This window comes from Podarcis erhardii, assembly GCF_964252035.2.
Source record: "Podarcis erhardii genome assembly, chromosome: 5".
In the NCBI taxonomy this organism is placed as follows: domain Eukaryota; kingdom Metazoa; phylum Chordata; class Lepidosauria; order Squamata; family Lacertidae; genus Podarcis; species Podarcis erhardii.
The window spans coordinates 64,844,181-64,866,903 of NC_138509.1; the positions used below are offsets into that span (position 1 = coordinate 64,844,181).

The window sequence follows — 22,723 nt, forward strand, 5'->3', positions numbered from 1 at the left end:
ACATGAGATTCGGGACATATGAGGATATTACATCTCTTTGGATCCAAAGATTATTCCTTTGGGTTATTGTCCCAATCTGCCAGCCCAAAGAAGGGCTCGTCACAGTTGTTTGCTGCAGAGATACCAAAGAAAGGATGTCAAAAATGTCAGAGTGATAAATTCACCTGACTGGTTAGGCCACAGGTGGCAACCATCCAAAAGTTAGTCAGCTCACCTCTCTGGGCCAAGAGCCCGGCATCCCAGGGTCCACAGATAAGCCCAGCATCAAAGCAAGCCTATTAGCATATAGGCACCCCCATCGTTCAGCCCAGACACTGAGATCCAGCACCGAGGGCCTTCTGGCAGTTCCCTCAGTGTAAGAGGTGAAGTTACAGGGAACCAGGCAGAGGGCCTTCTCAGTAGTGGCGCGAGCCCTGTGGAATGCCCTCCCATCAGATGTCAAGGAAATAAGCAGCTTTCTTATTTTTAAAAGACATCTGAAGGCAGCCCTGTTTAGGGAAGTTTTTAATATTTAATGCTGTATTGTTTTTAACACTTGATTGGAAGCCGCCCGGAGTGGCTGGGGAAACTCAGCCAGATGGGCGGGGTATAAATAATAAATTATTATTATTATTATATAGCATATATCAAAGCAAGTGAGTATAATACGTATAATAGTTTAATAGTATAATAATATATAAGCTCATTCTTGCAACAACATCCAATTAGTTTTGGGGTTATCTTGACTACCAAGATGGTGTTTGCAGGCCTTCCAGAACATTTCACCTTTGATTAAACAAAGTTACCTAATAGGCAGAATTGAACCAATTGATTTAGACAGCGCTTTTCTTCTTCTTCAGGGAATACTTAAGGATACGTGGTACCGGCACCTCTTTTGGTTATTGTTAAAAAGTTTGGTATTCACTGTGACAACTTCATGGTGAGTACTGGCACCTATTTTTCTAGAAAAAAAGCAATGGATTTAGAGGTTATGTAATTCATTTGTAATACTGCCAAGCCTCTGACAACTTCACATATACCAGAAAGATTTGGGGTATTGGTTTGGCTTTTTTAAAAGAAGAAGAAGAAGAAATTGAAAACTTTTCAAGGAGCTACTATAAAAGTCAAGAAAATAGATGTATTGAGAAAGAGTCTGTTTTCATAATTTATTGGAATAATAACTATATAAATGAGATACAGCAATACATTTTTCTCTCTATATTGTTGAAAGTTAGAGATGATTACTAGTGGATGCTATATGGTATTACAGACTCAATGGCCATTATGATAGTTATTTATGAATGACTGTTAAAATGTTGCTATAATTTATATGCAACATATTTTATTCATAAACCTAATAAAAAATAATACCTGCTTAGGTAATGGAATAAAAAGAAAGCTATATGCAATCACATTTGATATTGTTGAGATATCACAATCACACATCTACTTGAATAAAAAAGAGAAAAATCAAATAACTAGTAGCTTATTGAAGAAAGTATTACAGAACACAGAAACACTCATTTGTCTTGACTATGGCTATGTTTTTTGCATAACCTTCTCTGGAGAGGTGTTGAGCTCAGCCTGCTGGCCAATCTGAGGCTGGGAGTCTAGCTTGCAATGCCCTTCCATTTCCAGGGTCCAAACCTCTGGGAGAATATTAGTCTATGTCTGAATTTACCTTTCAGCACACTGCCAGACAATAAGCAGCTATAGTTGGCACATCTCCACCAGCACTACTTGCCACATTCAATTTCATCTCCATTTTCTTTTTGCACATTGTGTCAGTAGTAGTAAACATCACATTTTTCCTATGCTTATGCTTTCCTTCCTTTTGGAATTATGGGCTTTTTATTTGTGAAAATAATAATTTCACTCACTCATCATCCCCCTCCAAAGTTGCCCAAAAGGTAGTGGTGACAGTCTCTGAGGACCAACAGACTTATGACAAGGGGAAATTTGCATATACAGTACAGTGGTACCTCGAGTTACAAATGCCTCAGGTTACAAACACTTCAGGTTGCAAACTCTGCTAACCTGGAAGAGTTACCTCAAGTTGAGAACTTTGCCCCAGGATGAGAATGGAAATTGTGTGTCGGCGATGTGGCAGCAGCAAGAGGCCCCTTTAGCAAAAGCACGCCTCTGGTTAAGAACAGTTTCAGGTTAAGAATGGACCTCCGGAATGAATTAAGTTTGTAACTAGAGGTTCCACTGTATATCCCACCTTTTTCTCCAAGGAGCTCAAGGTGCTTTACATGGTTCTCCCTCCCTTTATTTAATCCCCACAGCAATCCTGTGAGGTAGGTTAGGATGAGAGGCAGTAACCCAAGGAACTTCATGGCCAAGTGGGGATCTGAACCCTGGCCCCCAGGTCCTCTCTTAAATAATAATAATAATAATAATAATAATAATAATAATAATAATAATAATAATAAAAAATTTATTTATACCCCACCCATCTGGCTGGGCTTCCCCAGCCACTCTGGGTGGCTTCCAACAAAACATGAAAATACAGTAATCCATCAAACATTAAAAGCTTCCCTGAACAGGGCTGCCTTCAGATGTCTTCTAAAACTCTGGTAGTTGTTCTTCTCTTTGACATCTGGTGGGAGGGCGTTCCACAGGGCGGGTGCCACTACCGAGAAGGCCCTCTGCCTGGTTTCCTTTAACTTGACTTCTCACAGTGAGGGAACCGCCAGAAGGCCCTCGGCGCTGGACCTCAGTGTCCAGATAGAACTAAACACTACACTGCCTCTTAATAAGAGATAGCACCTCATAATGGAGCAAATTGCTTCTAAGTGGCCTTCTGGAGTCTAGACTTCTTGAAATCTTAACACCCTTAACCTTAAGGGTGTCCTTAATGAGAAGTGGTCTGAAGTGTCACATTCCAGCAACAAATTCCTGCACTCCACCCTGCTATAAGAAAAATATTCAATCCCTTCGGTGTCCTGGACAGGGGTAATATCAGCATTAGGCATGATTACTGACATCCAGTTTCTTCCCAGACCCAATTCAAAGTGCTGGAGACCCTTCACACCTTGGGAAGAAGAAGAAAAAGAAGAGTTTGGATTTGATATCCCACCTTTCACTCCCTTTAAGGAGTGTCATAGCGGCTAACATTCTCCTTTCCCTTCCTCCCCCACAACAAACACTCTGTGAGGTGAGTGAGGCTGAGAGACTTCAGAGAAGTGTGACTAGCCCAAGGTCACCCAGCAGCTGCATGTGGAGGAGCAGAGACGCGAACCCGGTTCCCCAGATTACGAGACTACCGCTCGTAACCACTACACCACACTGGCTTGGGACCTTTCCCTACACATGCCTACTCGGACCCTGAGATCATCACCAGCCCTTCTTTGAGTGCCCACCCCAAGGATGGTGCAGCAGGATTGCCACAAGTGAAAGGCCCTTTTTGGTGGTGGTGGAATGCCCACCCCAAAAAACTCTATCTGGTGCCCACTTTATCGTTTTTGGTGCCAGGCAAGGATTTTTAATATGTTGATTGATTATCCCAGTCATGCTGTGTGGTTTTAGCTCTGTAGATTTCCCCCCCCCCATTTTATCTGGTTTAGACCTTATTTGTTCTAATGATGTTTTCTCTTGCTGTATTTTTGCATTGTTATATTTTTCACTTGCTAGTTTTATTCCACGAGTGGCCTAAATAACTTTTCGTTACAGGCAACCTAAAAATAAGGCATGCAAATCTATCCAAAGTGGGTTGTTTTTTTGCTCTCTGTATTTTTATCTGTGATGTTGTTACTTTTAAATGATGTCCAAGTAAAATCAGGATTTCCTATCAGAGGGGAGCACATCCCTTGATTCTGTTTCATTGTTGGCTTATTGCTGTGAGAGCTTCCCTTTCTGTTCAGAGTGCTACCAGCACATGCAGAAGCACCGATAGTGTCGCCCTGTGGCAAGACAGAGAGCCCCAGCTTAGGAGGAATTTGGTTTAACAAGGCAAGAAGCAGCAGCCCCTGGGGCACTCTAAAATGTAATTGCACCAATAATCATAAATTTTCTACTCTGCTGCTGGGTACATGCCTGCATAACTTAAGAAAACTGAATAAAAAAAGGAGCTTGAAACTCAGTGAAATGCAGTCTGTTGCATTTAAACCCACAGGCTACACAGCTTAACCTGCTAAGGCTTGAAAATGGGGAGAAGGTGTGTGCTTGTGTATACGTGTGTGTGTGTGTGTGTGTGTGTGTCCACCCCCATACATCCCCACCCCCCAAAAAACACATAAAGGCACAAATAAATATATGAAATTTGGGGAGAATGAGTGTAATTCTTTCCTCTCTTCCCCTTGCCCTCCCACCCTATCATCTTGAAGTTTCTTCTTGGACCATGTTGGAAGATTCAGGAAGACAAAAAACCAACCCATATACTCTGCCTGCCTTTCTTTCCACCACTTCTCCACAAAAGTTATAGCTATGTATCTAAAGATAACCCAAATTCCACGTGATTCAAAGAAAAACTGGAGACCGTCACATTTTAAAAGTATTGCTATGAAACTTTTTTTTTTTTTTACTTCCATAATTCATTTTACTTTTCCCAGTCATGGAGATGGGCAAGGAAGTATACAACCACAGAAATACTGGAATCTTGATAAACATTGGAACCAGCATCAATTCATATTTATATAGCTCCACTTCCTGACATGGCGCTTTATAAAGAACAGGTTTTGCAGGCCATGGGTCCAGGAGCCTTACAGTCTATTCAGCTATGCCTCTGGCTTCTGACATTTCACATGGCATTCCTCACGTACCATCAAGCCTATTTCTATGGCCATGAGGGCTAGCAGCTTGCTCTTTATACAAATAAAATGCTATGAGGCTCAGAAAGCTGAATTCTGTAATCACTCCCATAAGTATGTGCTTCGGTATATGCACATTCCTAGTTATTGTTACTTTAGCTATCGCTAAAAGGTCCTGCGGTCAAGCAAATATTTTGTATGGATACATTTGTTCAAGAGCTCTCATGCCAAGTTTGCTGACACGGCAGGCCACCTTTAAGCAGTTTGCTGGCAGTGGAGGGTGCTTCTCCCTGAAAATTTCCTCTCCACACTTTATGCTACCAGCCAGTGGATACTTTCAAGGGAGTATTCCTGGACCTAAAGGGACATACTGTACTTTCAAGTAGGCGTGCATCAGAGCAGGCTGCATGCCCTCTGTATCCTTGTGGAACTGGTTGCACTTCAGGAAATTCAGCCTGGGTTTATGCCTATTATTGCACTAAGGTATTTATAATGTATTTTGCTTCCTGTGGGCAATAAAAAAAAAAATCCTTATCGGGGTGTATGTTGGCCAGCACAAACTGGGAGGCAAGCTCAGTTCACCAGAAGGTGGATGAGGGTATGAATGGGATGGGAGGCGGCTGATGAAAAGGGAGAACCCAGGCAATTGTTTCCCTAGCGTTTTTCAGGACTGCTTTTGACAGTCCTCGACCCAGTATACCTGAAGGAGCGTCTCCACCCTCATCATTCTGCCCAGACACTGAGGTCCAGCTCCAAGGGCCTTCTGGCGGTTCCCTTACTGAGAGAAGCAAAGTTACAGGGAACCAGGCAGAGGGCCTTCTTGGTAGTGGCACCCACCCTGTGGAACACCCTCCCACCAGATGTCCAGGAAATAAACAACTATCTGACTTTTAGAAGACATCTGAAATAATGTTTGATGTTTTATCATATTTTTAATATTTTGTTGGAATAACTTCTTCTTTTTTCTGTTTTTAAAGGCTGTGTACACACCATACGTTTAAAGCACATGTCTCCTCACAAAGAATCCTGGGAACTGTGGTTTACCCCTCCCCCCCCGCACTACAATTCCCAAACTAGTTCCCAGGATTCTCTGGGGAAAGTTGTGTGCTTCACATGTGTTTCAAATGTGTGGTGTGTAGGTAGCCTGTCCCTTCAAACTCAGGGCCCATGACACACATAGCTCTCTAGCCAGAATTAGGAACATGGGGAGCTGCCTTTCACTAGGCCAGATCATTGGTCCATCCAGGATCATGCAACTAATACACCCTGCTTCCTGCTGAGGTGGCTTCTCCATTTCCCAAAGGCCCCCCCATAGGGATACTCAAGAGCCGTCTCAAGGATATAAGAGCAGCCCTGCTGGGTCTGGCCAATGGCCCATCTAGTCCAGCATCCTGTTCTCTCAGTGGCCACCCTATTCCCTGTGGAAAACCAGCAAGCAGAGCCTGAGCTCATGAGGACTCTCCCTTCTTGTGGCTCCCAGGACACAGCAACTAGCATTTTGAAGACTGTGGAGACTCTAAAGGGAGGAAAGATTTAGCTTTCAAAAAGCTCCCCCACCCCCTTTATAACTCGCCTTTGCCATTTTATTACTTTAATCATTTGTGCTCGCTGTTTTAATATCCCTGTACAAAGTGCTTTGCAACTCCTTCGTGAAAAGCAGTATCTAAAAAAATCAGAAATAAATGGGGAAATACTTCAGCTTTCTTGACTGCTTTCTAACCCTATTTCCTGCTGCTGAAAAGATGTGGAAACTGACAGATCGACAGGTAGGTTATTGTCTAGAAACAAATGCATCGCATAATAATTAATTGACCTAGCATGTAAGGAGGTCAGTAGGAGGTTAAATGGACGATCACAGAAACCAAGGTAAAAATTACAAGATGGAAGGATATGCCCCACAGTTTCCACTTCAGGTTTGTTATGTGGCACATTTTGGTATCTCACTGTGTCCTATGTTGAAATAACCACAAGCGGATTATTTAGCCTTCAAAGGGTAAATGGCAACTTCAAAGCTAAATGCTATACTATTCAAGCATTCAGAAACAAGGCTGGACATTAAAGTATGTGAAAGAGGGGGTGGGTGGGAGGTTGCTGTTCACTTGTCTCTCTGGTCTCTCTCCCCAAATGCCATCTAAGGTCACTTCCAGGAGTTCTGTTAATAGAATCATAGAATCGTAGAGTTGGAAGGGATCCCAAGGGTCATCTAGTCCAACCCCCTGCAATGCAAGAATTGCAGCTAATGAATCCCTGACAGATGGCCATCCAACCTCTGCTGAAAAACCTCCAATGAAAGAGAGTCCACTACCTTCTGAGGTAATCCCTTTTACGGTTGAACAGCTGTTTATTTCATAAAATTTATATACTGCTTGATTGAATACAGTGGTACCTCAGGTTACAGACGCTTCAGGTTACAGACTCTGCTAACCCAGAAATAGTACCTCAGGTTAAGAACTTTACCTCAGGATGAGAATAGAAATTGCGCTGCGACGGTGCTAAAGTGGTTCCTGAGGTTAAGAACAGTTTCAGGTTAAGAACGGACCTCCAGAACGAATTAAGTTCTTAAACCAAGGTACCACTGTATAGGTTAAAAAAATTATATACTGAGGTAGATTAAACTCACACAAACTTTCTAAACATCTGGGCAGGTGCCAGAGAGAATACAGCAAGGCACCTCTCTGTTATCAGTGCACAGAGTTATGAAGTGCCAGTGCTGCCACACTAAATAGAGTTCTTACAGATGTGGGGCAGGTGTTATGGGGCACTTATAAAAGTGCCAGTTCCGCAGATGGAAGTGGTTGAGTAAGTACATATGGGGTAAGGCCATCTCATAGGTAAATTGGTTCCAAGTTAAGTTCTTACCATCAAGAAATTCTTCCCAATGTTTGATCAGAATCACCTTTCTTATAATTTGGATCCAGTGGTCCTACCCTTCAGTGCAAGAGAAAACAAGTATGTTCCCTCTTCCGTGTGACAGCCCTTTAGATATTTGAAGATGGCTAGCATATCTCCTTCCAGTCTCCTCTTTTCCAGGTTAAACATACCCAGCTCCTTCAACCATTCCTCATAAGGCTTGGTTTCTAGACCCTTGATCATCTGAGTCGCCCTCCTCTGAATACATTCCAGCTTGTCAATATCCTTAAACTATGGTGCCCAGAAACGGACACAAGACTCCAGGTGGGGCCTGACCGAGGCACAATAGAGCAGTACTATGACTTCCCTTAATCTGGCCACTATATTTCTGTTCATGCAGCCTAGAATTGGATTTAGCTATTTTGGCTGCTGCATCACACCATTGACTCGTGTTAAGCTTGTGGTCTACTGAGACCCCCTAGATCCTTTTCACATGTCCTACTGGCAAGCCAGGTGTCCCCCATCTTACATTTGCACAGCTGGTTCTTCCTGCCTAAGTGCAGAACTTGACATTTGTCCCTATTGAAATTCATTTTCTTAATTTGGGCCCACTTCTCCAACCTGTTGAAGTCATCTTGAATCCTGTTTGTGGAGAGGTTAAATGATGTTGCACTAGACAAATGTTTCCCTACACTTTCCAATGTATTTTCCTGACACTTTCCTCACAAAGTCCAGGTTTTTTGTTTGTTTTAGGGAATCAGGTGCAAGAGCTCCATATCAGCTTTTACCATGCAACCTGAATTAGCCAGAATGTGACTGAATCCCACTGGAAAATAGTGCTGCTAGACTGCAATCCTTACCATGCCTATTCAGAAGTAAGTCCCACTGAAATCAAGTAAGCAGGGTTAGGATTGCAGTCTTACAAACCTATGCCTATGTGGAATGCCCAAGAAGTCCCAGTATTTAAAGGTTTACTATGATTACAGTCATTAAAATAATTTTTCCTCGGGTTATTTTTTTGAAGACTCTGGTGGACCAAACCAGATGTTACATGGCAGAAGCATATAACAGCATCCTGACTTTTAAAACAAATTATTTAATGAAAAGCAGCCATAGAAGGCTGAAGCTGGGAGTGTTGAAATGGCAGCAGAGGGCTGCTGAAGTCTTTTCCCTGACTGCTTTTTTGTGATTAAACTCACAACAGCAGTACTCCAGCTGCTTCTCCTGCTGTGCGAGGTAAAAACGCATGGGGGGTGTGCTTGGGTGGGAAAAGCAGAAAACCCTCTGCTTCCAATTGCATACACACACCCCTATGTTCCAGCTGGTTTTCACTTTAAAAACAACCCTGAGACTCCTGGACCTGCCTGCTTTGTAATGTATAATTTGGACTTGATTTGCTTCCACTGGAGGGTTATATGTTCAGTTGGAAGATAACATGTGGAATTATAAATAGTCAGTGGGGATGAGAGAATGTGTCGATTTCACTCATTTTCCCAAGCTTAAGTTTAGTTCTCTACATTTTCATGATTCTCATTTATTATTGGGGGGGGGGGTTCTGATGAAAATTCATGATCATTTTTTTTGCAAATTTCCCCCATATACACATTTTGTGGGCAATTTCCCCTTACACAGATTTTTGCAAAGCAATTTTTCCAAATACAATGCATTTATGTACGTAACTTTCACTACTAGATGCATTTACATGCAAATTTTTACCCTGGCATATGCATTTTTGTACACACTGCTTGGCTGGAGGACAGTGTTGTGAAGTTCAAAGAGGTGCACATTTTGAAAGACTGCTGTGTTTCAGTTCTTGTGTTTCATAAAGTGTGAATGAGGTAGGTTTGCCTTTAGATGCAAAGTGAATCTTCCTCATCCCTAATTGCTGGAAATGGAGGGGAACTGATAAACTGGAGAGAATCCGGAGGATGGAACAAAGAGAAGAAAGCGTTTAAGAATAAAACATGCATGCAATTTTTCCAAGGGCACAACAGGCTTTTGTTAGATGGAGAGAGAGAAAAGTACATTAATGGCTGATGCAGAAATGATGTAGGATAATTATTTCCCATTACTGCAGGTAGGGCAACAGGTCACTGATTAAAGTAGCAATGTGTTGGTTTTCTTTAGAGGGGGAGGTTTATACAGGAGGTATAAGAAAATTTGAGTAGGAAATGATTGCTGTCCTGACTCCCAATTGGCTGTATGGTTTGTTTGGAGGCCCAGGATTTTTTTCTATGGCACATCCAGGGATTTTGAGCTTGGGTTCTTCATTTACTATATTTATTATAGGTTCCCTTTGGTTGTTTACATTTTGTAATAACGTTTTGCCATTTATGAAAAGGGGGAAAGAGGAAAATAAGCATCCAGGTACAATCTCTTTCATATTATCCTTGCCTTGCTCCCAATTTGCAAGCCTCAAATAGTTAGCTTTCATCTATGGGACCTATCTGCCATGGTTTGCCAACACTGCACCCACAGAGACATTATTTTGTACCTGTGTGCCCACCCCCAGCTGAAATTAGGATTAATTGGGTTCCCCTCCCCCAGCATAATTGTAGTGTGGGAGGGCATGCCAAAAATGCTCCCTGTTTTGAGGTTAAGCTTAAAATAATTCCATTGACTACAATTTCTGAAGCCAAATTTCAGCCTGCGGGGCAGGATGGGACCTTGTGGGCACCAGGCGCCAACTGGCTTTCCCCCCAAGCCTAATTGCTGTGTGTGCTCTTCAGTGAAGGTTTATCTTCCTAGAAATTAGTCTGTAGTCTCCAGGAATATCTCTTATCAAATCCCGTGTTGGGGCGGGTAGCAAACCCTTTGCCCCACAAACTAATTTCTGGCAAGGAGAGTTAATGTGCACGCATGTGTGTGGTTTTGATACATATGTAGTTGTCATGCATGTCGTGTGTGTACACATTTGTGTGTGGTTGTAGTGTCTGCATGGTGACTATGAGTTTCACTGGGTTGCATATGTGCCCACAGGCTCATAAAAGTTAACAGCTCCAAACCATACACACTTATGAAAAACTAGAAGGGTGCAGCAGGTTCCATGGCTTATAGCTGGGAAATGATTCCATGGACTACTGTATTTTTCTGTGTATAAGATGACCCCTTATTTTTGGGACCCCAAATTTTTTGGGACCCCAAATTAAGGAAACGGGAGGAGATTGCCCAGAGGTGCTGAGCTTTTGGGGGGGGGTTACTGACAAATGCTGACCCGCCTGACCACTTCTGCCAATCGCACGCCTCCCCAAAGCCACCAACCGTCTGCCCGCTTGCCGCCAGCAGTCGCCAATCGCCACCCAATTGCTGTAGTAGCAGCCAATCGTCAGCAGGCCTTGCCACAGCCAACAATCACCCACCCAATCACCACCGACAATCTCCTGCTTGTGGCTGCCACCAGTCACCCGTCCCCCCTGCAATATCCATGTATAAGACGACCCCCAATTTTTAACATTTTTTAATAATAAAAATCATTGTCTTATACATGGAAAAGTATGGTATTTGGAACTTGGCAGTGTAGGATACTCAAGTTTGAGGTTATTTCATGCTGAATTTGGGGTAAAAAGGATAAGAAAGGAAAGGGCTTATTCCAAGCAAGTTAAACACATGACAAGTGATTTTGGAAAGCTGCCCAGTGGTGTGCTTTATTCTTCCGTAGATTCTGCTGGGGTTCTGAGGAAAAGATTTCTCTGTTTGTACTGCATCTTTTATGAAATTGTTTGTGCTAAGTCAAGGGGAACATCTAGTATGTGCCATTGCCCATGAGTCTTGCACTCCATTTGTAGCTTCACTTAAGAAGGCATTTTTTGTGGCCAAGTTTTCATCCATCTGCCATAAAAATCTCTTTGACCCAGAGACCTTAAAAAAAGCAAGAACTGGGGGTGGGTGGGAACCTATTTTAAGAACTAGTTATCATTTAACTTTGAGTGGCTAATATTTCATTCTAGGGACATGGCGTAATAGGAACATCAAGAGGCTTGCAGGTGGTGATCAAGATAAAAATGGGTTTCAAGTATAGTGAAAGGATGATGAGATGAGCTTTTGCTCGAGTGGGAGAGAAGATGGACACATCTCGATCTATTCCAAAAGCTGCAATGGAGATGATGAATAACTGTCCCCCATTACTGGAGGTAGGACATGAGGTGGTAGTTGATGCAAGTAGCAGGTTGGTCGTTTCATTACAGGCAGACTTGAGAGGCAGACGAATGGGAGTAGGGAAAATGTCACCTTTTGCTGTCTGTCTTCAGGGGTTTACTGAGTTCTTGGTAAAGGATAGACTTGGAGAACAAGTAGTTATTACAGAGGCTATGGAGGGACAGAAAACCAAGATACTAAGAGACTGGGCAGGAGGAAAGGGGACAGCAGGCTGCCTGAGCTATGGAAAAATTAATGCCATATAAATGGATGTATAGAAGCTGAGATTAAGCACTGAAGAGTAGCAGACAAAGCTCCAAGACTCCTTAAAGATTACTTTGTGGTGCATGAGCTTTCATAAGGGAGCACTCATGGGAATGCCATTTTGTTGGTCTCTATTTAACTACTCCATACTACAGTGGAATGGGGAACGGACCCTCAGTAAAAGGGTCCATATCAGCTGGCTCACTGGAGAAGTTTCCCAAGTGTCACCATTTTCTACTAACAAGCAGCCTGAATATAACTGGGGTTTCTTGATCCAGATCTCCCCATGAGGCAGGAGGAGAGAAGAGACCTCAACTTGTAGATGGAAAATGTTACTTAGTGGCGGGGGATACAGTGTTGAAAGCTTCCCCCCCTTTTTTTTAGCTAAATACAAACACACAAACAATGCCCTGCCAGTAGAAAACTAATACAAGAAGGAAAAGGTCCTAGCCCCTCGACTCCCTGATCTGCTAGTTTTCTCCTTGCAAGCGTTTGCTTATTTAAGATAGCAGAGTTCCCTCACTTCATTTTGTAGGCACAGATCAGGCAGCCCAGAGCCACCTCAGCCACGTTGGGGAGGTTAATATTTAATCGAGTCGGTTCAATCCCGTTGGCCGCCCGGAGACGAACATGCCGGGCCGCTCGCGGGGTCAGGCCTCCGTCGTGTCAGTGCCTCTCGAGGTAACTGCGGGGCGACTGGGCTTCCAAGCAACGGGGGAAGCAGCAGCGCCCACCGGGTAGCTCCGCTTGCTTGGACCATGCTGTCTGCAGGCACAGCGGTCCGCCTCGCTCCGAGCTGCAGAGAGCAGCCTAGGCCACGGCGAGGCCCTTCTCCGTCGAGGCCGGCCGTGCGTAAAACGGCCGGGGGAGATCGATTCTTTTGCGCAAACGCCCCGTGCCACGGGCGCCACTCCGCGGCCAGGGGCCTTTGGAAAGCCACGGGCTGGAGCCAAACCGACCGCAGGTCGAAGCCTGACCTCGCACATGTGGAGGACGCATGCCGTGCTCGGAGAGACTGCGAGCGGCCTCTCCCACCACCCCACCCACGACGCTTTCACAAGAGGCCCCGACGGCAGGTTCAGCCGGAAACCTCGGAGAAGCAGCCGGAGCCTGCAGCCCCACGTCTCCCCACGGAGCGCGCGGTTTTGGAGCCGAAGAACTCGGAGGGAAGGGATTTGCCGGCGCTCCCTCCGGAGGGTCTGACTTCCTGCGGGATTGATCTCTTGGGAGGGATCGAGAGGGAACTTTTGCCCGTCCCCTCGGAGAGCGAAAAGCTCCCACCTGCTTTTCGGGCGGGAAGCGCCGTGTGCCCGGTGGCGCATTTCCCCGCGCCTGCTTTTACGCACGAGAGGGAAAAGAGGGAGGAGAAAGAAAGTTTCATCATCGCTTCGGAGTACGCCGCAGAGTTATAAAAACGGCACGCTCCGCGCTCTTTCGCCCGGGCAGCTTTCCGTACTGGCTCGCGGGGAGGTTGCGAAGAAGGCAGGCACCTGAGCGAGGCTGTTCACGAGCGCGGGCCACGCGGGACGGTCTGCTGAGGCTCCGGGCTAACTCGCCCTTTGTCTCCCCAGGAGTCTCCAGATCGCGCCGAGCAGACCATGGGGATGGCGCCGGAAAACGGCAAAGCGCCCAGGATTGGGAACACCTGCTCCGCGAGCGTCTTCTGTAACATCAAGGTAAGGGGTCCCCCGGTGCAGCTTTGCTGCTTGGGCGATGGTGCAATGGCTTGTTTCTCATTCATTACTTTGAGTGAAACTGTGTGTATTTTTATGTTCGGGCTTTTTTGGAGTTCGGCTTCTGTAGCGCACGAGTACTGCCGGTCAGTCCGACTCCTGATGCCAAGGAAGCGCTTGCTCTCAAAGCGACCTCCGAGCGCATTTAGTTAGAGACTGGACCGGGTTCATCTCGTGGTCGTGGATTCCATTGACAGCAATCTGTTTCAGATTTAAATTCCCAGAGTTGGATGCAATCCTGTGCCCACTTACCTGGGAGTAAATCCCATTGAACTAGGTGGAATGTAATCCTGAGCAGCCCTGCATAGGATTGCACGGTTGAGGCTGCAATACTGTTTGAGTTGTACTCCGCAACCCTGACTATAGGAAAATCATGTAAATTGCACTGGTTTTAAGTTACCCTATTCCAAACTCTGGGAGGAATTTGACCTGCAATTCCCTTTTTGCCAGCTAAGTTCTGCTGGCTTGCCAGGTCATGAGATGGATTGAAAGGGATTTGGAATAGCCTCTCCTTGCCCTGTCCCATCCCTGCCACACACCCTTTTTTGGACTTAAACCAGCATAAATTATGTTGATTTAAATTCCACTGGTTGAACTCCAGGTTTGGATTGTATGTAAGCCTCACTGAATTACTTATGGGTGAACATGGATAGGACTGGGGAATAAGGCTGCAGTTCTATGCACACTTACTTAGGAGTAGTAATCCTCGCTGAACACAGTAGGACATATCTCTGAATAAACTTGCATAGGGTTGTGCTATTATTTTGCAGTCTTGTGCACACTTACCTGAAGTAAATGTTAAATAACTAAATGGCAATTATTTTTGAGTTTAACAAACACTGAATATATTGCTCCAGTTGCAACACAGTCTGGATAGGGATCATAAAGTGGCATATAAATTCTCCATTGTACCTGTAACCAACATTTATAGTGCTCTCCTCTCCTCACCGACAAACGTCCGGCTTTATTTACCTGCCCCTGAGTGCTTTCACCCCAATCCACAGATTTGTTAACCTGGAACTCAGTGGGAATTGATTTTTAATTCAAAGACCATGTCTTGGATGGTGCTGTAAATAATTGCTTCTCCTCTGGAGTGGAAGCCGTCCTTACTTTTGCCTTCTGGAAATCTTGATGTTCCTTTGTGTTGCTGTTTTAATCCTCCCTCTTTTATCTCTCCCCTCCCTTTATTGGAGATGATACTCCATAAATGGATGAATGTTGTCTCTTGAACGTGTGTGCATTTCCCTGCCTCATATATGAGTAATAATGACACTCAGAAGTACCGTATTTTTCACTTCATAAGCGCACCTACTTTTTGGGGGGAGAATTCAAGAAAAAAAATATATGGCTCTTGGGGGCTTTTGCGGGAGGTGGGGGAAGTGAGAGAGCCTCGCTCTGTCCCTTCCCCCACCTCCTGCAAAAGCCAGGGATAGCTGCACGAAGCCTTCCCAGGGCAGCGGGATGAAGGCTCCCTGCTGCGCTGTGGAGGCTTTGCGGGCTACCCCAGAGCTGCTCAGGAGCTTGACGGGGCTGATGGGGGAAGCTCGGCTCCCCCCCCCCAGCCCCAGGGACCACACATTTGCTCCATAAGACGCACAGACATTTCCCCTTAGATTTTAAGAGGAAAAAAGTGTGTCTTACGGTAAGTAGCGGTCGTTGTTGCATGCTGTTGCCGATCCAGAAGATTGCCAAAGTGCTGAAGGATGCTGTCTTTGCAGAGGACAGTCTGGCTTAGCAGCATATTCCTCTTGCTGAGAGAAGCCGGGCAGCTGCTAACCAGCTGGGGAAAGAAGTATAGCATCTGATCCCCTTCCTTAGGAGTCGGTGGCCACCAAAGAAGTTCAGAAATGAGAAAAGGAAATAAAAGCGAAGCACAATGGCTTTATCGAGAGGGAGGTCTTAATACAGTGCTGTGGGGCATGCTGTGTTGAGTGTGTGTTTTGCACTTGTGTATTTTTTGTAACTGAAGGGAAAAAAATAGGAGCTTTGTGGGGCAATCTGATTTGGGACCGTGCTGTGGATAGGGAATTCTAGGCTCTGGGCATGATGATCTTATTTTGTGGGGTGGGGACACACTCTCTTTAGATGGAAATGTGTACTATTTGGCTTTGGTTGGACAGTGTTCTCAAAGCTACGAACATGAGTTTGACCAAGCTGCGGGAGGCAGTGGAAGACAGGAGTGCCTGGCGTACTCTGGTCCATGGGGTCACGAAGAGTCGGATACGACTAAACGACTAAACAACAACAACTATTTGGCTTACTGCTGCCTTAGGGGGCCTTCCTGATTATTCTGCTGAATGGAGACCCGGTCTTTTGCCCCAAAGTCCTGCCTTGATGGCACCACTTCCGAGAGTAGGAGGGAGTTAACCTACACATTATGGTCCTGGTGAAAATTGCTCCCTCAGGTCTGTTTACACGGGGAAGAAACTGGTACAGTGGTGTCCCGCAAGACGAATGCCTCGCAACACGAAAAACCCGCTAGACGAAAGGGTTTCCCGTTTTTCGAGGCGCTTCGCAAGACGAATTTCCCTATGGGCTTGCTTCGCAAGACGAAAACGTCTTGCGAGTCTTGCGAGTTTTTTCCCTTTTTCCCTAATAGCCGCTTAGCTGCTAAGCCGCTAATAGCCGCTAAGCCGCTAATAGCGCTAATCCGCTAAGCTGCTAATGGGGTGCTTCGCAAGACGAAAAAACCGCTAGACGAAGAGACTCGTGGAACGGATTATTTTCATCTTGCGAGGCACCACTGTACTGGTGCAGTTAGCAGCTCCCCCCTCCCCCGCCCCAGGGCAAATACATCACAAAACAGGGAGGGGGAGGATTAAGTGCTTCCATATTGCCCCCCAATGGCCCTTGTCTGGATCTTTCCACCACCATTTGACTGCTCTTTTTGATGGCACAAGTGCAACCCATGCATGTAATGTAGTGTGTAGTTTGGCACCACTGCAGCCAGATGCATGCATATATCAACAGAAAGTGCCAATAAAATGATCATTATGATATATTTATTTATTTATATTGATGGGACTTGATCCGAGCGAGTGCTCATAGCTTTGTAGCTTTAGAATTCAATCCCATAGCATCTTTCTTTACCTTACAGGTCCAACCTGAGCGGGAGAGCTCTGGAGAGAGAAAAAGTACCTTTAGCTGGGCAAACTTTCCCAAGAGGGAAACTGTTTCAAGAGGAAACTTCCAGTTTGTATGAATAAAGGATGCAAATAAGAAAAGAAAAAAGTCCTGGTGGGAGGGAAAAGAGTTTCAAGGGAAGCTGTTGGGATTAGTAGCATAATCCCAAATGAGAGTGGAGGGATAGAAACCTGTTTAGATTGAGAGCTCTTTGGACAGTGATGAAATTGCTGTAAGCTTCCCTGTCCAGGGACAGAGCTGGGTACAGATAAATAAACACTTGTCATCCTAGGGAACTGGTCATGGGTGTAAATACATTGCAGATGCCCAGAGAAGCACAATCCTATATATCCTTCCTTGAATGGCACAGCAACGGGGACATATTTTTCCAATGAGTCTCACTTGCACATTCCAGAGCTGGTGAAGAGGTGGAGGCAGTTGTATGTTGGCCACTAACGTTATGCAACCGTGCTGTTTACAATCTTGACAATAGCATTGCAGAAAGGGTTTTTATCAGCGTTCCCATAATAAATGTGAGGTTTCATGAGGCAGGCTAGCCGATTATAAGTGCTTTGGCTGGCTCAGGGCGTGCAGGGAGGAAAGCCCTCAAGTGAGAACAAATATTCCCTGCCTTGAATTTTTCTGGGTCATAAGCAAACATGCTTGACCTTTTTCCTCCCTTCCCATTCTCAGAGTTGGGATAGGCCCTACAAAGTGAGCATACTGGTGCGCTTACCTAGGATAACTCTGTAGGAAGAAGCACCTTTAATCATTAATATTAATAACATCAATAAATGTATTGCCTGTCCTTCACCAACGCCAAGTTGCAGGGCAGTTTACAAGAATTCAATATTAAAACTAGTTACAATAAATTACAGTCATGGGAATAGGGTGGGTCCCGAACACACACTTCTCAAGTGTCAAAGGTAAAGAGGTGTGTTTTCAGCATTTTATTGTTATTATTACTGTTCATTTTACAACTTTCTGTTTTTAAGGGGAAAATATTCAAAGCCGTTTATAGCCTAAATTAAAACATCAAATTAAACAATCCAGAATAAAATGCTACAAAGTCAAATAAAAAATATACATTCAAAGCAACATGTTTAACAGGAACTAAAATATTATCTTAAAAGATTTCAAAATAAAACATTACAAAGGAGGTCAGGTACAGAATGCACATTTAGCGTAGCAAAGTTAACAAAAAAGCAATTATCCTAAACACTTCAAAAGAAAATGTTACTAAAGGAAGTCAAATATAGAATGCACATGTAAAGCAGCATAATTAACAAGAGGATAAAATATTGTCACAAGTATAGAACATACCTCCTGCCGTTGCTGCAAATTGTCCCAATGATGGTTCATGGCAGGCGGCGGCTGTGGAAGCTCAGGCTTGATGACCTGGGCCTACACTAAGACACAGCCTTTTGCAGAAAGCTGCATAGTGATGGTGTCAGGAGAATCACTCTGGGAAAGGGAATTCCACAGCTTAGGGGCTGCCATGGAGAATGGCCTCTCTCAGGCCACCACTATCCCAAACTACTTACCCGACCAGGTCAAATGAGTTTGCTTTGTGTCTGATGCAAATGTTCTACATAGGGCCTCTGGAGCTAACCCTGTACTCTGTGGTTGAACAACATCATGGTCTTTGTAAAATGATTTAGAACCCGAGCAAAGCTTGTAGCACCAAGCCAGCATTAAACCCGGACAAGAAGTTTGTAAATAAACATATCTTTGCCACGAGCCCAATAGTCAGTGACTTGCTGTTTCACAATACCTTCAGCTGCAGTGGGTTTATCTGTTACCTTTGCATTTATTGTTGCTGCATTTTTATCTTGCCCTCCCCCCCAAATATCTCATATGTAGTTCTTTTCTCTCCCCATTTTGTCCCCAGAGCAAGGCTTTGAGCTAGATCAGACTGAGAGTGTTGCGAGAAAACGATAGGCCATGAGTGGGCATTTGAACCCGAGTCCCCCTTTTTCTAATCCAACTTTCTGTTCACCATGCTGGTTCATCCCCGTGGCTTTTATACGAAGGTGGGGTGGAGGACCTTTTTCGAGAGGACCACATTCCATCACGGTGAACCCCCCAGAGGGTGGCATGCCAGTGGCAAAAACTGGTCAAAGGGTGGATATGATCCATACCTTTAGCACAGTAGGCTGCATTCCAGCCAAGCAGAAGTCAGAGGCTTCTGCATAGTCACCCATGTATACACTCCACATACTTCTCTCCATGCACCGGCCAGGCGAGCAGTTTAAGGACACATTTCAGCCAGGCAAAGGCACTTGGGGAAGTCAAGAGGCTGGACTGGTGAGGAGGTGTATCCTGGGGAAAGCAGGCTTGGCCTAGAAAGCTGCATCTGCCTCCTCCCCCCGCCCCCAGCTTGAGGTTCCCTACTCCTGTTCTACACTCACTCGATTTGTGGAAATTTCACCTTGTCATTTCTGAATGGGGTCATAGTCACCTTTCAAATCCCACAGCAGTTGTGTTTCTTCACAGTTTTGTGTGTGTGCATGTCTGCACATGTGGAAACATGCTGTTTAGTCTGGCAGCAGGACCACTGCAGAAATTCATTAGTATTCATTAGCCAGCATGCTAAGTTTGAAGCTTTCCCTGGTTTCCCATCATAAGAATGAACGCTGGTGTTGGCACAATGATGATTTTGCTACCTTTTGTTGTTGTGTTCCATTGGCATGGCAAGTTTGCTTGGGATGGGTTCTTTCCACCCGGCAATCTGTTTGCTTGCAAGCCAAACGGATGGAGAGCGGCAGTCCCATGTTCCTCTCCGTTATGACAACAAGGCAGCCCTGCCACTGGCGGGATGATGTCTGTGTGGAGCTGAGGTTTAGTCCTCGCTTTGTCTTCCCCAGGCGAGAGCTGGGGCAGTGTCAAGACCCTACCTGCGCAGATGTTGTTGGCTGTGCCAGAGAAACTAAACAAGCAGTGTTACTTTCATAAGCTCCAGCAGCAGCTGCTAAACATTGCTCTGGTTCCGGTACAAGGCATTTCTCTGTTAAATACACCCCTCAAGCTCTGGTCTGTCGGCACAAGATAATGGAGCTCCTATTTGTTTTATGGCACGGTGTTTACAGAATGCCTTTCTCAAAAGTTACTCCAGAAATAACAAACAGCAGCCTTTTCAGAGAAAGCTCTCTGTGCTGAGTATTTCTTTCTCCCCCCCCACCCCCCACATCCCGGTTATCCTTCATCTGCTGTGGGAGAGGTTGAATCACTTCCACATGACTCTTGAGGTGGGAGCTCAGAGGCCCCTAACTGCTGATGTTTAGCCACAGCTAGTGATGGAGGAGGAGGAAGAGAAGGGAGCTGGTACCACTAGTATCGTGGTCCTTAGATATCTGCTCATCATGGCAAATTCATAGATAAGAAGCTGCACGGAGACATTTGGGAGCTTCTGGGGAATTGGCAGCTGAAAGTAATAAGAGTTGCTGAGGAAGTGGATTGTTAACAAAAAAAGTAAAGGTAGCTTTTTTGGACTGTGATGAAATATCCAAAATCTATTTTAGGACAATACCCTTTATTCATCTTGTGAATAAATACTCATCTTGTGAAATAATGTGCAAGCTTTTGAGTTTTTAAAAAATTCTTCCATCAGGCTGGATGGCTAAGAAAGTGGCTTAGGGAAAATGGAGACGCTGAGCTGGCGGTCATGCCATGAGTCTTCATCTGGTCAGAGTCTTATGGCCCAATGTGGGAGGAGGGAGCCAACCTCCTCATTTGAACATCTCCTCCTTCTGCCCACATTCTGCCATAAGACTCTGACCAGATGCAGATTCATGGTGTCTTCCATGAGTTCCTTCCACTTTGCTTTGTTTTAATTTAGCCTGGTGAAGAGTTTTGGAAAACCTGAAAGCTTTTGCTCTTACTTTGTAAGATGGTTGTTGACCTAATAATGGAAAACCTCAGTTCAGAATTAAGCAACCAGAAATGCCAGATCTGATTAGAAGTTCATCTCCATTTCAGCATGGGAAAAAGGGGAGACCATCTCGAACAAATGCATTGGCTGTTCTTTTGTTTTAAAGGTTCAGGAAAGGCGGGTTTTGATCGGAGAATGGTTAGGATTGTTGCCTAAATCAGTCCTAGTCCAACTTCTGGAATGGTATCTGTGTTAAGTCTCTTGCAGCAAAACCAATGTTGTACCTTCAAGATCAATACATTTTTTGTGGCATCAGCTTTTGTGGCCTGCAGAGTCCACTTCATCAGATGTATGGAGCATTATACACACATTCGGATACAGAAGGGGTAATAAAATGCAAAAAATTATACAGTCTGCAACAAATTCAGTTAAGCAGCCATTCACACCAGCAGTCATAGATGTTCCTGTCTAGGAATTGCCCATCTTAGTTCAATATATATCAACAGAGACAGAAGCTCCTACTCAGACCAAAACTGTGTATATTTTGTACTGAAAATCTAAAATGTGTTTGCTAAGGAGAAGTAGATTTGGTGACCTATATACACTATACAAATCAGGGCCAGGCCGGGTTCCGGGGCCCAGAAATCCCCAGTGGCACACAGGGTGGGACAGGGATCCCTGCATGGGGGTGCCTGGTTCACACCCCCTCAAAATCATGTGCCCGGGGCCCCCTCCACACTATACCCCTGGTCGCAGTTGAGGGTGGGTTTGTCAGGGAGCAAAATGCAACAGGATGAAGTCAAAAAGGATGTGGATCTCTGGTTTCCGAGTGTCCCAAATCTTTGGGGGAAATAAGACCAGAAATTCACTGGTCATGTGGAGTGCTGTGAGGGGGGGGAAGGGGGGGTCACTGCTTTTTTAGTAGAACAGGAAGCCTTGCTTAATCTGACTTTGCAATATCACTTGCTTTGTAGTCTATGGTCGCCAGGAATTCAATGATGGCCAAGAATTCATAGGAAGCTGCCTCATACTAAGACAGACTGACAGAGCGGGGGATAGATCATTCCTTCTCCACCAGTCCCCTTGTTAGAAGGACGTTGTTTACAAGCATAAGCTCCATTTCCTTGCCTGGTCATAAAGAACACCCCTGCTCCCCTCTCATGAGACACTGAAAGGCAAGAAGCTAGTCTCTTGGCTAGCTAGTAAGTTTCCTTGGCTGGCTTACTCATTTCAAGAAATGCATCCAGTCATTGGAGTGCCAGAACTGATTGTAACTGTTCCACAGTTGAGTCAGGCTTGCAAGAAGCCATTCTTCTTGTCACCCATGGGGAATGAGATTCTCCCCCACCCGCACCCCAATGATAGTGCAGTCTCATTTCTGTGAATGGGAAGAGAGTTGCTTCCTTTGTGGCTTGTCTAACATGGGTATGTAGAAGACAGGATCACTATTAAAACCCTCTGGAGACTAGTTCATTCTGTTAATTTATTTGCAAGGTTAGCAAGCTCCTTGACCCTCAGCTCAAAAAGGCTTCAGCTGAAGCATTTAAAGTAAGGGTGAGAAGTAATAATGGCCTTGAACCCATTAATAGGTGTTGTGTGCCTGACTGGTGGAGTTGCTTCTGATGTCATTCCTTGGATTGTACACATTTTACTGAGGCTTGGAAGCCAGATTCCTTCCAGGTCTAAGAAATGTCAGCCTTTGCTCAGAGCAAATGTGCGGCAGTTGAAAGGATGTTGCAAGTCTCCCTTGCTGCCTTTTTACCTGGTTCATGTAATGTTGGTAGGAAAGCAGAGTGTTGATAACTTCATGATTGAATCAGGATGTAGTGTGTGTTTATCTTGGCAGCAGCATCAAAAGTGGGGGTAGTTTGGAGGAGGAGAGATCTCTGTAAATGAGAGAGAGAGCTGGTTCTTTTCTTTTCAAAGAGACCTTCCTGCTTTTTGCCTTGCTGAGACAAGCTGGAGAGAATAAGTCGGAAAGGAAGTCCTGTTGAGTTCAGTGGGGCTTACTCTCAGGT

General features: G+C 44.9%; 1 protein-coding gene across 2 annotated transcripts in view; it reads left to right on the forward strand.

Moving 5' to 3' along the window:
- Positions 1-13,123: 13,123 nt before the first annotated feature.
- SLCO2A1 (solute carrier organic anion transporter family member 2A1) overlaps positions 13,124-22,723 on the forward strand; it is a 57,030-nt gene continuing 47,430 nt past the window's right edge. The window contains exon 1 of one of the 2 annotated variants that reach the window (XM_081864501.1): positions 13,124-13,654. In XM_081864501.1, coding sequence (XP_081720627.1) covers positions 13,577-13,654 — 78 coding nt within the window. In that variant the 5' untranslated portion in view covers positions 13,124-13,576. The remainder of the gene's footprint in view (positions 13,655-22,723) is intronic. The other variant, XM_081864502.1, reaches the window with a different exon arrangement.